The sequence below is a fragment of the Vigna angularis genome, chromosome 6, assembly GCF_016808095.1.
Source record: "Vigna angularis cultivar LongXiaoDou No.4 chromosome 6, ASM1680809v1, whole genome shotgun sequence".
Taxonomy (NCBI): domain Eukaryota; kingdom Viridiplantae; phylum Streptophyta; class Magnoliopsida; order Fabales; family Fabaceae; genus Vigna; species Vigna angularis.
In genome coordinates this window covers 5,421,448-5,440,807 of record NC_068975.1, presented here as the reverse complement: position 1 = coordinate 5,440,807, position 19,360 = coordinate 5,421,448, and the positions used below count along the sequence as shown (strand labels likewise).

Here is a 19,360-nt window from a genome sequence, read left to right as displayed (position 1 = left end):
TCCTAAAACTATTACCACAGGGTTAAGTTTGGTATAATCAAAACTATGAGGTGCATCTCGAAAACATGGGATGCAGAAACAAACTTCCTAGTTCAATAATATTCTAACAGGAACAATTTAAAGAAACTCCTATTTCTCTTTAAAATAATAGGTTTCTTTTGAATTAAATTAAGAAAATAATTTACATTAAATTACAACAAATGATAAAAGTGTGTTAAGATTTCAGTTTGACTAAAATATCAAATTACATAATGATATATATATATATATATATATATATATATATATATATATATATATGTTAACACATGAATTTTATTGACATTCGTAATAAATATCTTAAAGGCTTAATACCCTATTTTGTCTCCAATTTTGCTTGCAAATGTCAAATTAATCCATCTTTTAAAAAATGCGTCAATTACGTCCTCACTTAATAAAATTTGCATCAATGAAATCTCTTCCGTTAAATGATGGACTAATTTGACATTTTTGAGTGAAACTGGAGACAAAATATGGTATTAAACCTATCTTAAAAATCAGTACAACATTTAGTAGAAATTAGATAAAAGTGTAATATTATTATAGATAAAGATTTAGTTCGATTAAGAAGCATAATTTTGTAAATTTTAAAATGAAAAATAACTTGATCCAAAAAGAAACTGAATTTCATTAGTTTAGATACAGTGATGTGCATACATAGTTATCTGTAAAATAAAAAGTCCTATGCAAAATATTGTAGGTCATGTTTAGCAAATTGTTCCTCAAAACATTACCATTTGGAAACTTAGACTCGTGGTTCCATAAAGACAGGGAAAACCCTCTTCTAACTGATACCAAAAGGCAGAAAACAGAAAAATTAGAAATTTCATTCCATGATTCCAAGTTCTTTCCCATTCATGTTTGGTAGATTCTACGGAGGAATTCCCAATAATAATTCAACATGTGATCTGCAGGTCTCACTCTATTCCACTTCCCATTAACAAATATAGCATATGCATCTGCTGCATACCTGATTAAGAAAGAGCCAGAGTATCATCAGCAACAGAAGCAAGAAAACAAACATATTATATACACACAGATCAAATCACCAATACAAATTACACTTACTATGATGCATTGATATAATCATTCTAAAATTTGACACAATCAAGGTAGTATGTAATTACTACATATAAAACACTCACTCCCTAAATAATGAAAAAAAGAGTGCACACAAAAATGACTTACTTTCCAACTCCATGCAATTGAGTTACGTGAGTCCAGCTTTCGTCCAAGTATTCCTCAGAGAGACGTTGTACCATATTTGCTCTTTTGTGTTGAAAACCTAGAGTTTTTATTGTCTCTTCTATTTCCTCTCTTGCAACTTCTGTGCAAGATTTCGCATCCGGACATAACTTGAAGAAGTCTGACACAATCTTTTTTGTCTACATTTTGCAAAAATAATCCATCAGTACATATAGATATAATTTTAATATTTACACAACAACTAATAGTCCTTCTTAATTGAAAGGAAACATCAAATGCATGAGGTTTTCAGCAAACGCAGAAGTTCAACACTGTTAATAACCACTGGTTCTAATGACATAAGTTCAACTCTGTCAATAACTATTGGCTGTATGATTCCTAAATTTAACACATTCTCGAACAGTGCTCCTACCTAACTGACGTCATTCACCATACTTAGATAAATGAGATGAAAAAGAATAATGTATACTTTTACTTATCCTGTTACACTTTTACTGATATATTTATAGGATACAAAGAAGAGGCAAGGCACTTAACTAAAACCCAAAACCTAAAGCCGGGTTCACACACAAGAAAAATAATAAAAGAAAACAATATATTTCAACAACCATATGTACCATAAATGATTGCATGTTTAGTTTCACATCAAATCAAGTCAAACTCAGATTTATGATCCACATTCAAGCTACTTGGATTAACTTTCATTTTTCACTTCAGAAATGTGGATCTAAGGCTTCAAAAGTCAAGCCAAACACGCACTATTGACTGGAGTCCCCAGAAAAGAGTACATGTTGCAGAAAATTCAACATTAACAAACCACAATCTTTTAAACTCTCAATCATATTATAAATATGGAATGTTAGCTGAGTTCAACAAAAAATCAAACAGGAAAAACAATGCAACAGAACTACATACTATATCGTGCATACACAGATTTTAAATATTCCTTGCACCTGATAGGTATATATAAGTCATCAAAATTGCTCTTGCAAGTCGCTGATAAGATAGGGGAGAACTAAATATTAATTTCAATGAGATTATCACTGCTGAGAACTGTTGAAATGTAATGTTTCTTTATTATTATTATTTCTGTATGGGAACCCAACTATTAGGTTAGGGTTTAAGGAAGTTCTGCTCCCCTTTTGTATTTTGCTCCTTTGCACTCTATAAACAGAGTGGTAAGTAAGATTGTAACAGCGTAATAAGAAAATACATTAATTCAAGTTTTTCAAGTTGGTCTCAAGAGCCAGACCATTTCATCTTCCCTGTCCATCATTGGCGTGGTTGTCCTCCACTGTTTTTGCCATTCCCGCTGCTGTCGCCACCGTCGTCCGCCATTGCATCTTCTTCGGCAAAGTCAAGATTAGGTCCACCTCAAGAAGCATGACTCAGCCCTAGATGTCTCCACCTCAGAAACCTTTGCATGTGCCATCTTTTTCTAGCCAACTTTAGGCACGTTTTCGTCACGCGTCGCCTTCTTAGTGTTGGAATCACACCACACCGTCGCCTCGCCAGAGCCTCCTGAACGTGTTGTTGTCTTTATCCTTCTATTTCGTTAGTTGTAACTTTGACCTAGGGTTTTTTCCTCAAAGCTAAATTTTTTTTGAATCCTAGGGTTTTCCTCTCAAAGCTGTTTTTCTTTTGGAATGGCATCACTTCTCCTATTGGAATGACTTCCTCTCTATCTACTACTACTACTATTACCACTGCAAAGCTCAATTGGAAAAATTATTTATTTTAGTCTTGCATATGTGGTTTCTTGGTCAAGGATACCATAATCATCTTGAACAAGATGTCTCTACTGTTTTGGATGAAGAAAAACCTAAGTAGAAAAAGCTGGAGTTTCAGTTATGTGTTGTTTTATGGTAATTTGTTAAGCAAGAGGTCTTAGAAATTTTGAGACCTTATAAGACATGCTTCTCTTTTTGGAAAAGGGCACAAAACATTTTTGCTAATGATGTACGACGTCTCCTTGGATCAAGACTTGGATTGACAAAGACATTGGAAATATTGGAGAGAAATTAACATCTTGAATATAGGAGGACCTGCTGGAGGAAATGAACATCTTGAATAGATGAAGAGAAGTAAGGAGTCTATTCAAAGAATGTAACATAGGCAGTCATGTAGTGCTTCTTGGTTTCAGAAGAGTAACATTGGTACCTTTTTTGACGTCGAGAATAGCCTAAGAAGACACATTTGATAGCACAAGCAGAAAGATTGTCTAGCCCTAGGGACAAGTCATGAACAAAACATACACTGCCAGAAACTCAAGGAGAGGTGTGAAGAGAGGATCATCTGGAAAGAGAATAGAGAAAGGGACTTTATGATTGAGAAAGGAGGAGGGTATCCTATTAATAAGAAAACATGTAGTTAAGATGACATCCACACATGTAGTTAAGATGACATCCACAAGGGATGGACAGGAATATGGAAATCAAACAAAAGGGTACGAGCAATTTCAAACAAATGTCTATTTTTCCTTTTTGCTATATCATTTTGTTGTGGTGTATGAGGACAAGTGGACTAATGTAATATACCATGTGAACTCAAGATTGCAGAAAAAGTGGATGAGAAGTACTCTTTGGCATTATCTCTTATGAAGATTTTGATTACTTAACCAAATTGATTATTGATTTCATTCAAAAAATGAAACATAATTCCCTAAGTCCCAAAAAGGATAAACATTAACGTCTAAGATTTCATTTCAAAAGATGCAATAGTAACCCCACATAAAAACATTTCAGAAAGGCAATAACAACAACTATAGCCCCTATTTCTACCTTGTCTTCTATTGCAGATAAACCGATGAATGACACTAATACAATATAACAGCTACAAATATAAGAGCAGGAGATATTTTTCTGCCTTCAAATAGATACATATAAAAGCACAGTTTATGGTGCCTACCTCAAGCCAAGAGTATAACAATGGGCTAAATGAAAAATAAACTATGCAAAAAGTCTAAGATTACAGATGCATAAAAATAATTATTATGCAAATAATTGATACCTGTGTACCAGAAGTCCGGTTGAGAAGCATGCAGATAACCAATACCCTCCAAGGGTCATGAGCATGATTCTCTTGAATGAGAACAATCGCAGACCGTGGAGGCTTCCATGCATTATCAGGGGTTTTTCTTTCATATGCCTCGTCCCACTTCTCAGAAGCAGAAAGATTTCTTTTAATTTCAATAGATTTTTCACTGGATTTATTTTCCTCCACAAAATTTTCAGCAGTGTGTAAAGCAATAGATTCCAACTTGCCTCCCTCATCCAAAGGGGAAACATATCTAATAGCATGGGCAACATTTTTCTGAGCTAGAGGCTTTGTCTTCACGTCAATCTTCTTCCCACCATCATTATGAAAATAAGGGGAAACATATCTAATAGCATGGGCAACGTTTTTCTGAACTAGAGGCTTTGTCTTCACGTCAATCTTCTTCCCACTATCACTATGAAAATAAGGGGAAACATATCTAATACCATTGGCAACATTCTTCTGAACTAGAGGTTTCGTCCTCTTGGATTTAACTTTACTAGTGGTATCATTTCCATTCCCCTGCCGTTTATTGGAAATGGTTTTCTTCTTGATATTAATCAATCCATTTTCAGTTACATTTCCATCCCCCTGCGGCTTATGCTCAAGGAGCATACCACCAGCACAACATAATTCAGCACCAACCTTTTTCACATTGTTGCTTTGAAAGAAAGGATAAACCTTTTGAATTTGAGCATGTTCAGTTATCTCTTCCGTTTCAGATGTCCTCTTTCCTTCATATTTAAACATTTCAATTGGAATTTTATGTCCAAAAGTACAAGTACCCATTAAAGCTACAGAATCAGTGTCATTTTCAAGCTCATGGACTTTTACATTAACTGGCTTCTCACTGTCCTTCTGAAAATAAGGAGAAACCTTCCGTACCTTGGTATGCTCCTGGGCTGTTTTCGTGCTGTTGGATTTTCTCCTCATTGATTCAATTTTAAAGGTCTGAATTTCATTTCCAATGTTTTGAGGTTCATCCTTCTGAGCTAGAGGCTTTGTCTTCACGTCAATCTTCTTCCCACTGTCATTATGAAAATAAGGGGAAACATATCTAATAGCATGGGCAACGTTTTTCTGAACTAGAGGCTTTGTCTTCACGTCAATCTTCTTCCCACTATCACTATGAAAATAAGGGGAAACATATCTAATACCATTGGCAACATTCTTCTGAACTAGAGGTTTGGTCTTCTTGAATTTAACTTTACTAGTGGTATCATTTCCATTCCCCTGCCGTTTATTGGAAATGGTTTTCTTCTTGATATTAATCAATCCATTTTCAGTTACATTTCCATCTCCCAGCGGCTTATGCTCAAGGAGCATACCACCAGCACAACATAATTCAGCACCAACCTTTTTCACATTGTTGCTTTGAAAGAAAGGAGAAACCTTTTGAATTTGAGCATGTTCAGTTGTCTCTTCCTTTTCAGATGTCCTCTTTCCTTCATATTTAAACATTTCAATTGGAATATTTTGTCCAAAAGTACAAGTACCCATTAAAGCTACAGAATCAGTGTCATTTTCAAGCTCATGGACTTTTACATTAGCTGCCTTCTCACTGTCATTCTGAAAATAAGGAGAAACCTTCCGTACCTTGGCATGCTGCAGGGCTGTTTTTGTGCTGTTGGATTTTCTCTTCATTGATTCAATTTTAAAGGTCTGAATTTCATTTCCAATGTTTTGAGGTTCATCCTTCTTTCCTTCATATTTAAACATTTCAATTGGAATTTTATGTCCAAAAGTACAAGTACCCATTAAAGCTACAGAATCAGTGTCACTTTCAAGCTCCTGGACTTTTACATTAACTGCCTTCTCACTGTCATTCTGAAAATAAGGAGAAACCTTCCGTACCTTGGCATGCTCCTGGGCTGTTTTTGTGCTGTTGGATTTTCTCTTCATTGATTCAATTTTAGAGGTCTGAATTTCATTTCCAATGTTTTGAGGTTCATCCTCAGATATTAATGCAATAGAATCAGCATGAGTTTCAAGTACCTTGTGTATAATATTCTTCCTTCCATTATTTTCCACCAGTTTATCCTCCATTAAATTTCCAAAGGTAGGTAAAACCATGGATGCAGACTTGATTTTCAGTGGCTGAACATTAAACTTCTTCCCATTGTCATTCTGATAATAAGGGGAAACATATCTAACACCAACCTGGACTACATTTTTCAGAGCCATAAATTTCATGTTCTTGGTATTAACATAAGCATTTGTGTCGTTTCCATTCACTTGCAGATTATTTTCAACGACTTTCTTCTTTTTCTCAAGGAAATCACCACCAGTACTAGATATGGGACTGAATCCAATCTCACAGTCAGAACAACATGATTCATGATCAACCTTCTTCCCACTGTTACTTTGAGAAAAAGGAGAAACCTTTTGAACTTGAGCATGCTCCACTGTCTTGTTCTTTGCAGATGTTCTCTTACCTTGGAATTCAAAATTTTCAATTGCAATTTTTTCACCAGAGTTGGTAATAGAATCAAAATCAGTTTCATGTTCAAGCACTTCAACATTCACTGTTTTCTTGTCATTCTGAAAATAAGGAGAAACCTTCGGAACCTTGCCATGCCCCTCAGCAGTTTTTTGACTACTGGATTTTCTTTTTTTCTTGGATTCAACTTTAAGAGTCTCAATTCCATTTCCAGTTTCACGCCATTCCTCAAAGTCTTCAAAAGCAACTGGAAACGCAAGAGGATCAATACAACTAACCATATTCTCCCTGCTGTCACTCTACTCCCGCCTATTGAATATGAATTTCTGGGCAGGCAGAGCTAAAACACACTTCATTCTCCTAAAATTCTTTCCAAATTACTAAAGTCAAACCAAAGTCTGGGAAAATGGAAGCAAAAATCAAACACGCTACAGTTGGCATTCTGCAAACAAAATCAAACACGCTACAGTTGGCATTCTGCAACAAAATCAAACACGCTACAGTTGGCATTCTGCAAACAAAATCAAACACGCTACAGAGCTAACAAGATAAGGGATTATTATAAGTTAAAATCATGTAATATTGAATACTCAAAACCCAAAAACACACATTCAATCGATATATCAGATAGAAATCAAATAATGTTGAATACCTAGAATAAAAGATTTAGTTTTCGATAAAGGCGAAGGAAGTAACCAGTGGGAAAGGGTTTGTGGCATCTTCAAGGCGGTAGGCGGTAGGCGGTAGGCGGTGTATTTCTCTATTCTGGAGCTACTCATATTATTTTATAAAGCAACCAAGCGTCATCGTTTCCCTCCGTCTACCCATAAGAAATATTTTATTGCATTTTTTTGAGAATCACACTTCTAATTCCTTTTTATTAGCTTCTCTTATATTATTATTAAAATTAAAATGTAATTTGATTATATTTTAACAATAATTTAGAAGCGCTAAAGTACATTTTAACCATGACTTTAATATTTTCACAAACTTTTTTTCGTATACTTAGCGATCAGATAAACTCGTGAACATTTTTCAAATTAAAAAATAAAAAAAAAGTATAAATTAATTTTGTATAAACTAATTTTAACATAAATAATAATAATTTTTCTTATCTTTTTTATAATAATTAATTATCAAATTTATTGTAAGGTATATTATAATATTTTTTTACTGTAACATCTCATTTAATAATATAAAATTATTAAATAAAACGTTATAAATTTTTATAATGTACAAGAGATAGATAAATAAAAAACATAAAAATATTAATATAGTTATTTATTGTAAAACCATACTAACATAGTATATGTGTAAGAAGATAAATACAAGCTTTCCAAAACACAAGAGCTACTCTACAACCAGCTATCTAAAACATAAGGAAAATGCTTCTTTAACAACATTTTCTTGACATACTTTTGACAACGCTACATGGCGGTTGTCCATTGGCTCAATTTGAAAAAAAAATTCAATATTCAATTAATCAGGGGAGGGTATTATGGGAAAAAAATACGAAATTTTGTTTCACGCTTTCCCTATTCTTCTTTCATTCGCAGTTTGTCTCTCTCATTTCTCTCGTCTTTTTGTGGAACCCTAAAGCCTTGGCCCATCTTCATCTCCATCGTTCCTCTTGGTCGGTCTTCCACCTCTATTATACTCTTTGTTTGTGGTGCGACCTAGCACCTTGTTGTGAACCATTGAAGTCGTCTTGGACGTCCTTATCCACCATTGGTATTGTGTCTTCTCGGTGTCGTGTTGTTTTGTGGTTTTCGTGTGTTGCTCGAACCTTAACCATCTTCTCGAGCATTGGCGTTTTCGTGTTGGGCGAACCCTAACCTTCATGTCCACCATTTTTACATTGTGCCTCTTTGCCGCAAGCCACCCAGGATTGAAGTTTTATCCAAGGTTGTAGCATTATTAGGAGTGGATCCTGGACAACGAGAACATTAGAAGAATGGAAGCGCCATCGGAATATGGATTGTTACAGTATTAGTTTCATTTGTAGAGATTGTGTTTGTATTTAGACGAAGATGGATTTTTTGCTTTGTAACAAACAATGATATTTATGTACAAGTTGTTATTGCAATAAGATGATAGCGTTCATGATTACTTAATGTGCAATTTCATTTCATTTACGTTGTGTATATTTGACATGAATCCAATGGTTTACAATTGATTTTGGTGTTTAAGTGTGAGTAGATTGTGGGATGTCATGTTTTGGAAAGGATGGAAAGAATTTTGCATCCAATATAGCTTGAAGGAAGGAGACGTTGTTGTCTTCGAGGTTTACCACCATTGGAATGATCTTATAGTTGAAGTTCACATTAATGGATGTAATTGTAATGTTAATCACCCAATATCATTGTAAACCACAAAAGACAACATCAATTTATGTTCATGGCGTTTAATTTTTATATTTGAATAAAAGTATATTTATGAGTTCTTTGGTCTCAATGACTTAGGTTGAAATGTAAAAATTTGTTTCTTATCTCGAACATGGGATGCCCAAACTTGATTTCCCACACTAAAATCACACTTAAACAACAAAATCACACAAAAATCATTGCATTTATGCAAAAAATACAAAAATTTAGACTATGGTCCCTTAGGTTACCAAAATTGGCTCCTATAGTACAACTTTATGTACAAATTCAGGATTTTGTTCGTGTAATCGTTTACCAAGGTCTTGTAAACGATTACAACTTTGTTTTTTGCTCCAGGCCTTTCAGGACTTCAACAAACTTGTTCAAATGAAAAAAAAATTGTTTCTTATCTCGAACATGGGATGCACAAACTTGATTTCTCAGACTAAAATCACACTTAAACAACAAAATCACACAAAAGTCATTGCATTTATGCAAAAAATACAAAAATTTAGACTATGGTCCCCTAGGTTACTAGAATTGGCTCCTACAATACAACTTTCTGTACAAATCCAGGATTTTGTTCGTGTAATCGTTTACCAAGGTCTTGTAAACGATTACAACTTTGTTTTTGGCTCCAGAACTTCAACTAACTTGTTCAAATGAAAAAAATTGTTTCTTATCTCGAACATGGGGTGCCCAAACTTGATTTCTCACACTAAAATCACACTTAAACAACAAAATCACACAAAAATCATTGCATTTATGCAAAAAATACAAAATTTAGACTATGCTCCCCTAGGATATCAAAACTAGCTCCTACAATACAACTTTATGTACAAATCCAGGATTTTGTTCGTGTAATCTTTTACCAAGGTCTTGTAAATGATTACAACTTAGTTTTTTGCTCCAGACCTTGCAGGACTTCAACTAACTTGTTCAAATGAAAAAAATTGTTTCTTATCTCGAACATGGGGTGCCCAAACTTGATTTCCCACACTAAAATCACACTTAAACAACAAAATCACACAAAAACCATTGTATTTATGCAAAAAATACAAAAAATTAGACTATGGTCCCCTAGGTTACCAGAACTGCCTCCTACAGTATAACTTTATGTACAAATCCAGGATTTTGTTTGTGTAATCGTTTACCAAGGTATTGTAAACGATTACAACTCTGTTTTTTGCTCCAGACCTTGCAGAACTTCAACTAACTTGTTCAAATGAAAAAAATTGTTTCTTATCTCGAACATGGGGTGCCCAAACATTATTTTCCACACTAAAATCACAAAAATTTAGACTATGGTCCCCTATGTTACCACAACTGGCTCATGTAGTTCAACTTTCTGTACAAATCCCAATTTTTGTTCGTGTAATCGTTTACCAAGTACTCATAAACGATTACAAGTGTTTTGCTTGGTGCAGCACTTGCAGGACTTCAACTAAGTTGTTCAACTCAACAAAATTGTTACTTATGTCCAACATGGGGTGCCCAAATATGATTTCTCACACTAAAATCACACTTTAAAAACAAAATCACACCAAAACCATTACATTTATGCAAAAAATACAAAAATTTAGACTATGGTCCCCTACGTTACCACAGCTGGCTCATGTAGTACAACTTTCTGTACAAATCCCAATTTTTGTTCGTGTAATCGTTTACCAAGTACTCATAAACGATTACAAGTGTTTTGCTTGGTGCAGCACTTGCAGTACTTCAACTAAGTTGTTCAACTCAACAAAATTGTTACTTATGGCCAACATGGGGTGCCCAAATATGATTTCTCACACTAAAATCACACTTTAAAAACAAAATCACACCAAAACCATTGCATTTATGCAAAAAATACAAAAAATTAGACTATGGTCCCCTAAGTTACCACAGTTGGCTCCTACAATACAACTTTCTGTACAAATCCCAATTTTTGTTCGTGTAATCGTTTACCAAGTACATCGTAAATGATTACAAGTGTTTTTTTTGGTGCAATATTTGTAGGACTTCAACTAAGTTGTTCAACTCAACAAAATTGTTACTTATGTCCAACATGGGGTGCCTAAACATGATTTGCCACACTAAAATCATACTTAAAAAACAAAATCACACCAAAATCATTGCATTTATGCAAAAAATACAAAAAAAATAGACCATGGTCCCCTAAGTTACCACAGTTGGCTCCTACTGTACAACTTTCTGTACAAATCCCAATTTTTGTTCGTGTAATCGTTTACCAAGTACTTGTAAATAATTACAAGTGTTTGTTTTTGTACAGCACTTGCAGGACTTCAACTAAGTTGTTCAACTCAACAAAATTGTTACTTATGTCCAACATGGGGTGCCCAAACATGATTTCCCACACTAAAATCACACTTAAATAACAAAATCACACCAAAACCATTGCATTTATGCAAAAAATACAAAAATTCAGACTATGGTCCCCTAGGTTACCACAACTGGCTCCTGCAGTACAACTTTCTGTACAAATCCCAATTTTTATTCGTGTAATCGTTTACCCAAGTACTTGTAAACGATTACAAGTGTTTTTTTTTTTTTGTGCGGGACTTCAACTAAGTTGTTCAACTCAACAAAATTATTACTTATGTCCAACATGGGGTGCCCAAACATGATTTCCCACACTAAAATCACACTTAAACAATACAATCACTCCAAAACCACTGCATTTATGCAAAAAATACAAAAATTTTGACTGTGGTCCCCTAGCTTACCATAGGTGGCTCCTACAGTACAACTTTCTGTACAAATTCCAATTTTTGTTCGTGTAAGCATTTACCAAGTACTTGTAAATGATTACAAGTGTGATTTTTGGTGCAGAACTTGCAGGACTTGTGCTAGGATCATGATGTCACAAGCATTGTTTCATTTGTCCATCAAATACATCAATAGGAAATCAAAGTGGTCCCTTTTATTCATTAACAATTCGAACAAAACCTCATTTTACAATAACAATAACAAAGGCAATTCAATTAAAAGTAATAATATGTAACGCAAGGAAAGATGCATCTTTTATAACATTGAACAAAATATATTCCAAATTATAAACATTTGGTCATCTATGTACAATTTTGTATTACATTCTCTTAAGAAGTCTATACAAATATCACTTATATGTTATTCTAAGTTGTCCAATGTAAGGAGTCTTAAGCGCTCTGCTCTTGTAACGCCTTCGTGACCCCATCCTGACATACGTCTTCATTTGAGGTGGATTGATGGATATGCCTCCTGGGGAATCAAATCCGCTGTTCATGGACGGTTCTGCACGTGGCACACTCTGTCCACCATCCTCTATTGTTCTTCTTCTAGCTTTCTCTTCGGCCAACTTTGACTCCAAGACAACGAACCGTCAACTGCATCAAAGACAAACAAAATATCCAAAAAATAAAAGCCTTAAAACGAAAACAACAAAAAATATAACACAACAGGGGAAACCCAAAATCCAAACAGAAATGGAGGAACAACGCATTTACCTTGCTCGTCGAAGGACCATGGTTACCGAAACTTGCCATTTCGCAGAATAAACTCAACAAAGACGACTACGTTGAGTAAAACCAACAGATGCAACGAAGAGCGAGAGTGAAAGCGAGAGCGAGAGCGAAAGCGAGAACGAAGATAGAGAACGACAAACAAGAGAGAAGGTTCATTTCTAATGAAACAGGGCAAGGGGCATTTTTGGAATCACAAATTTCTGAAACCTACCTCAATGCTAACGTCAGATTTTAAATATTTAAAAAAAATAAAAAACAACCAATGGAATAGTGACACGAGACGTTGTTAAAAGAGTGTCAAAAATTTGTTGTCAAAATATCGGGATTCAAAACATAAACAATCACTCTCCAACATTCTCGCACTCCACTAAAGGTAGTCAACGCCTTAATCATCTTTACTCACATCGAAGGTGATTGTAAGAGAGACACGAAAAGAAAGTCCGGTAAGCTGATGTTTAAAAAGAAACATTATCAAACTTTTTAATCATATCAAATACCCATTCATCATTTATAAAGTACTACAAACTCAAAAAAATACATACAGTTGACGACTATATTTGAAAAACATATTTCATCACTAAAGACGACCAAACCTCGATCCAACATCCATCATCACCCCCATCACTTTATCACCCATCACTTTTCATGACTCATCATCCACCACCATTGCACCATTTACTTTTATATTATTTCTCATGTTATCTTTCACATGCAAGGCAAACCTTCTAGGTTAATTTTATAGTTAATTATGAGATCATGTGTGATTAAAGTGGTCTTTTTTTATTTTTTAATACAAAGTTAATTTTATCTATTATTTTTTAGTTTTAATTGTTGTTCTTAGGATTGTTATAGAACACTATAATTCAATCTTATTTCTAATTAGAATTCTTGTTAGTTTTCTTAATTCTCATAATCACTTGTCTAAGTAAAAGAGTAAAACTTCATATGTATATTCTAAGAATATTAGAGATATAAATAAAACTTCACGTGTATATGCTTGGAACGAGTAAGGTATAAATAGTATTTCACTCCTATATATTTGAAACAATTGGAAACTAAATAATAAATGAATTAATTGATGCTTATTTGGTTAATTCAGACTTACATACCTTTTTGTTTATTTCAAGAGGTAAAATAATAAAACTTTAGTTATATAAGCTTGAAATGAACGAAGTATAAATAAGAATTTGACTTCTGTACATTTGGAATGAGTGAGAGTCATAAAAAAATAATTGACATGTAATTGCTTAGTTTAAGATCCGTTTAGAAAATAAACGAATGATAAATCATTATATAACTGATGATAAAACTACATTTCAAATTCATTGCTTATAAACTAATACAATAGTTACAAAAACAGATGTAAATGCCACTTATGTAAAATATGCAAATATTACAATGATTTACACTACGATGTCAAGGTGGATGAAAAGGGGCAAAAAAGGAATATATACTACATTCGTTATAACACTAAGCAATGTAATATTCCTTATGCTTTAAAGCTAACAATATACAAATACAGTGGAATATCATGATTAACTAGTACTATCATTATATTCTTGTTAATTGTTTCTATTATGCTATTTTTGGATTTGGATGGTGGCACTATGTGCATAGGCTAGGAAAATATTGAGAGTTGGTGGTGGCCTTTGATAAGTGTGATTTTATGCACTCATTAAGTATTTAAATTTGATTTTATTGGTTGATTATTGTTTTTTAAGATGTTGTTTTAACTATGATTTGTTACAACAAGGTAAAGCATGAGCTTTGAGTATGAAAACATGTTAAAACAAGTCTTTTAACATATGTTTGTTGGTTATCGTTATGATTAAGATTTGACTAAATCAAATCTAATCAAAACTACAACTATCAAAGTTCCTCTAAAATCGCAAATATGTAGATAAAAGATTATTTCAGATAACCAAATATTTTTATAAAAAAAAAAATTTAAATCATAAATAATCAAATTTTATTTTCAATATACAAATGTGCGAAGATGACATATATAAGATTAATCATATTTGAATTTAGTCCTAGCAGAAATAGTTTGCAAAGTTTCCTTTTCAACGAGACATTTGAACACTCTTATGGACAATCATTTTACCGTTAAATGTTCATATTGATATTAAAGATGAAAGTGTTGAAGCCAAACTTAAATTAAGTGTTATGATTTATGAATAACTACACGCACACAAATAATCCTCAATGCTTTAATCAAGCAATGAAAGATCAATGAACAAAAGATCAGTGAACATTCTCCTCTATAAACCTAACAAGTGGTGATTGTTAGAATTCTATGTGTAAGTCTAAGTCCCACGGTAAGACTCGTGGATATTATAATGATTAGAAATAAATTATTCTTGAGACTTTGATGTTTTTTTTTTTATAATTGGTGTTCTTATGTGTACATCTTTGTTAGAACATAATTGTTATGTTATTTTTTTATTTTATTTTAATTAAGTGAAACACATGTTTTGATATGTTTGTTAGATTGTGATATGTGTGTATTATTACCAATGTGATGTGTTGGCTTGTTGGTAGGGATGTTGTCTAGGATTTAATTTTTGGGTTTAATTTCTAGGAAGAGAGCTTAAAGTAAACCTTAGTTTTATTTGTATTTTTTCCTACGGGAAAAAATGTCTTTTTACCTTTATTAGTAGGGGCAAAAATTAAAATAGGGGGTGTGTTAAGATGTCGGCAAGTGTACCGAATCGTATCAAGTAATATAAAATGGTAAGACCAAGTATTATATCCTAGAAGACTCAAGACACTAAACAGTTATGTGATTACTCAACTAATTAAGACTTTTGAAGAACAATTTAGGGGTTTTGAATGCAAATGCAATAAAAATAAACATGAATGCAATTTTGACCAATTGAAAGAAAAAAACAAAGGTAAATGGATGATATTGAAAATATGAGATGAATATGTTGTTGGGGTTTAGATTTCACGAGTTTCCTCTCATGCATATATGAATTCATCTTCTTCATTAATGTTAATATCACTTTCTAAATTACTTAAAACCCGATGTCTCGACGAAGAAAGTCTATCCTTAATTACTAGTTCACAATGTCTTGTATCCCTAATAATTAATTTTGCATTACGCTTAGAAGCTTAAGATAACCAAAACTCATATCCCTGTGTCTAGGCAATACTGCTTTTTGGAGTAATTCTCCAGATCTAGGTTTCCCTGTATGTGTCCATATCACGAAAACCAATAATCATGTCATGAATGAGTTAAACATAACAAGCATTGAGCAAAGAAGAATAACCCTAACAATTAATGAAAGAAGCATAAAAATATTGGAATCAATTCAAATACATGAGAGTTCACAAGGTTACATCATCCCCCAACAACAAATAAGGTTTAGTTCCCCGTCATCATGGAGAAACTAGATGAACAATGAATTGAAAGAGATAGAAAAACCCTAAAAACTGAAGAGGAGAGCTTCCGCATCCACTTCTACCTCCAAAGAGTTGAAGAAATTTGAATTTGTGTCAATTTTGTCAAAAGATACCCTCTCTAAGTCGAGCAAAGCCTTAAATAGGGCTGAATTGGGGAATGGGCCAACGTTGCTGGCGCAAGTGTCATGGACCGATCGGTTTTACTTTGTTAGCCGTTCGGCCTCACACTATTGACTGTTCGACCTCTCCTTTCTCAAACCGTATAGTTTGTCTTCTTTCTCACACTGTCCAGTCTGCATTCTATTACACCGTTCGGTCTATCTCATTTCACCGATCGGTCTATCTTCTTGAACCGTTCGGTCTTGATTCTCCTCTTTCAAATCATTCCAATTTCCTACAAAATCAAGAGAATTTAGTGATAAAAACTTCCAGTGTAACCTCAACTCTCTTATTCACAAAACTAAACTAAAAACATGAGTTCAAGCAAGCTTCTAAGTCCAAAGAGGGTTGATTTAGTATCAAAATTACATACCAGATAACGATATTTTCAACCGTTATCACAATCCCAAACTTGAAACTTTGCTTGTCCTCAAGCAAACTATAACTTGGCTTAAACAAAATAATCATACTACAATGATCTAGCACACCAAAAAATTTTTTTCTCTAGGACAAGTAAATCACTCATGTCTGCTCATCAAAGAAAGATTAGTTAAGATATAATGATTCTTTAGCCAATCAAGCTTCAACTATGGTGCTCACATCATAAAGACATACACAACAAATGCAAATCTCATAAATAATAAATAACCAAGCAAGAATGTTATGATAAAGTGCATGAAACTATTCCTCACGAAAAACAGTGTTTCACTCAAACACTCAAAAGTGTTTCACTCAAGCACTCAAAAGTGTTTCACTCAACTCAAAGGTGTATAATGAGGTGACACTCTTACACTCTACCATCACAATGTCACATGAATCAACTTTGCCTTTCATTTAACCACATATCAAACACACTCACAAGCAAGTTATCATCACAAGGACTTTTTTAAGGCTTGTATTGAGGCTGGGCTAAGAAAAAAAATAGTTTTTCTAGACAACAAAATCCTTGAGTAACAGAGTGAAAAATTCATTTATTCACATTAACAATAACTCTCTTTCTTCTCTTATGTGACAAACCAATCTTCAATTTACTCCCAACTTTCCTTTCATTGAGCTTAACCCTTTTTTTCTTCTTTTACTTTTGCTTTTGCTCAATGCTCTTTCATGAATTTCACAAAGTTCTTTTTGGTTTCTCACAACCCCAAACTTGAACTATTCTCCATTACCAAAAAAACATACTCTACTTAACTCAAGGTAAGGATTTCAAAAAGGGGTTTTCCACTTTCAACTTTAGGCTCAAGGTTCAAAAGGGATAAAGAGAAACATTGTTCTTTGTTGGGTTCACCTATTGGAATTGACTCTAAGGGAGAAGAAAACATGGCCTTGATCATGTGTAACAAGCAAGCAAATGGTTCATTCATAGAAACTTAGGCAAAATCAACCACTCTTCCAAAGCAATAGTATTCAATCAATCAAAACTCTAGAGCCTAATCTCTCACAGGTTAACTCAAGTTCCACAATTTGATAAACATCCTGTCCAACATATTAATCATAATTGAAATCATGCATTTGTTTTTAACAAAACTATGAGCAACCACCATCTATGCTTAAAAGCCTCACCATCAATAGATGTTGTCATTTGAGTCCTCCTAGCATCCATCAGTAGATGCTATCATCTGTAAACCAAAATCAAATCCAAACCACACAAATAATCAATTAAAAATAAAAAAAATAAGAAACCGGGTTGCCTCCCAGCAAGCGCTTCTTTAACGTCACTAGCTTGACACCATTGTCGCAACCGGAATCACGACGGGACGACGATCCTTAAAAAGAGAATATATATTGAAAAGAGATTTTGGAGTCGCCACCATAGTTTATTCTGGAAAACTACGGAAAAACCATAAAATGATAAGGCATGGTCAAATTGAACCAGATTCTTGGTTCGGGAGTCGGTTACGCGTAGGGAAGGTATTAGCACCCTACAACGCCTGCCCTAAGGCAGTACCTTTAACTAAATGTGCGAATGTGGATGTGGTTTTCAAAGTATTTAACTTCCCCTTAAAATAAAATGCTAAAGAAAACAAACAATATTTTTTAGCTTTTTGGGCCCGACAAGGATTGACCTTGCTCCTACGTATTCTCATGCAGAATGAGAAATCAGGGTTCCGTAGTTCATTTGAAACTGTTTGAGATGTTTGTTTGGAAATTTGTTTGAGAACTTGTTATGGATAATTTGGATTTTTGGGAGAGTGAACCTGACAAGGACTAGCCTTGCTCCTACGTATCTCCACTTTTGATGGAGAATCAAGGATCACGTAGTTCTGCCTAGCAATATTGATTGTTGTTTGAAAATGTGGATGTTTTTAGTTTTTGAAGATTTTTATATTTTTTGGTATTTTTTTGATGTAATGTTTAGATTTTTTTTGCGTAATGAGCACTAGGCTGATGTGTACGATCGCACGAGCACTCACACGGCTTTTTCTTTGTTTTTTATTGTTTTGCGTAATGAGTACTAGGCCGATATTTATTATTACATGTTTTTTAAAGTTTTATATTTTTATTAAGAAAGAGAGGTGAGTTGAAATATCTATGACGTAAAAATATTAAAAAGCATAGGATAAAATCGTGGTAGAAAATAGGATAAATTTATAAACTAAAAAATGATCAAAATGAATATAAGTAGAATGAAAAGAAAATGTGTACCTTGTTAAGGATTTGAAAGATGAAGTAAGACTTTGCTTGTAATAAGTTGTGAGAAGAGGTAGATTGATGGTGAAGAAGATGAATTTGTAGTAGAAATGTGGTATGAGATTTTATATGTATAGAGAGATAGTAAAATGTGAGAGAAAAATGAAGTAGAGTTTTAGGATGAAGAGGTTTGGTGTGTGAGAGAAAGAAGATGGATATTATGTAACTTTTTTTTTGTGAAGTGAAGAGAATGTAGGTATTTATAGAGTTAAGGATGAAGAAAGTTGATGAATAAAAATAATATAATAAGTTGGTGGAAAATTTAGATGAAATAAAATATAATAAAAAAAGATGAATAGAAAAAGTTAATGTGGAAAATAAGTGAAAGAAATAATATAAAAAGTTTGTGGAAAAATTAGGTGAAATAAAATATAGTGAATAGTAAAAGTTAATGTGGAAAATAAGTGAAAGAAATAATATAAAAAGTTGGTGGAGAAATTAGGTATGGAAATTAAGTGAAAGAAATAATATAAAAAGGTGGTGGAGAAATTAGGTATGGAAATTAAGTGAAAGAAATA

General features: G+C 33.4%; 1 protein-coding gene across 4 annotated transcripts; it reads right to left on the bottom strand.

Annotated features, from left to right (window-relative positions):
• Window positions 1-643: 643 nt before the first annotated feature.
• LOC108343311 (uncharacterized) lies at window positions 644-7,545 on the bottom strand. Of its 4 annotated transcripts, none has more exons than XM_017581507.2 (4): window positions 7,374-7,542; window positions 4,255-7,232; window positions 1,228-1,424; window positions 644-1,009 (listed from the first exon to the last, which is right to left on the bottom strand). In XM_017581507.2, the coding sequence occupies exons 2-4, from the start codon at window positions 7,000-7,002 to the stop codon at window positions 895-897; spliced, it is 3,060 nt and encodes a 1,019-aa protein (XP_017436996.1). In that variant the 5' UTR covers window positions 7,003-7,232; window positions 7,374-7,542; the 3' UTR covers window positions 644-894. The 4 variants fall into 4 exon arrangements, 3 of the variants coding, with proteins under 3 accessions (XP_017436996.1, XP_017436998.1, XP_017436997.1); XM_017581509.2 differs by having other exon boundaries at window positions 4,255-7,198; XM_017581508.2 differs by having other exon boundaries at window positions 4,255-7,163.
• Window positions 7,546-19,360: the final 11,815 nt, after the last annotated feature.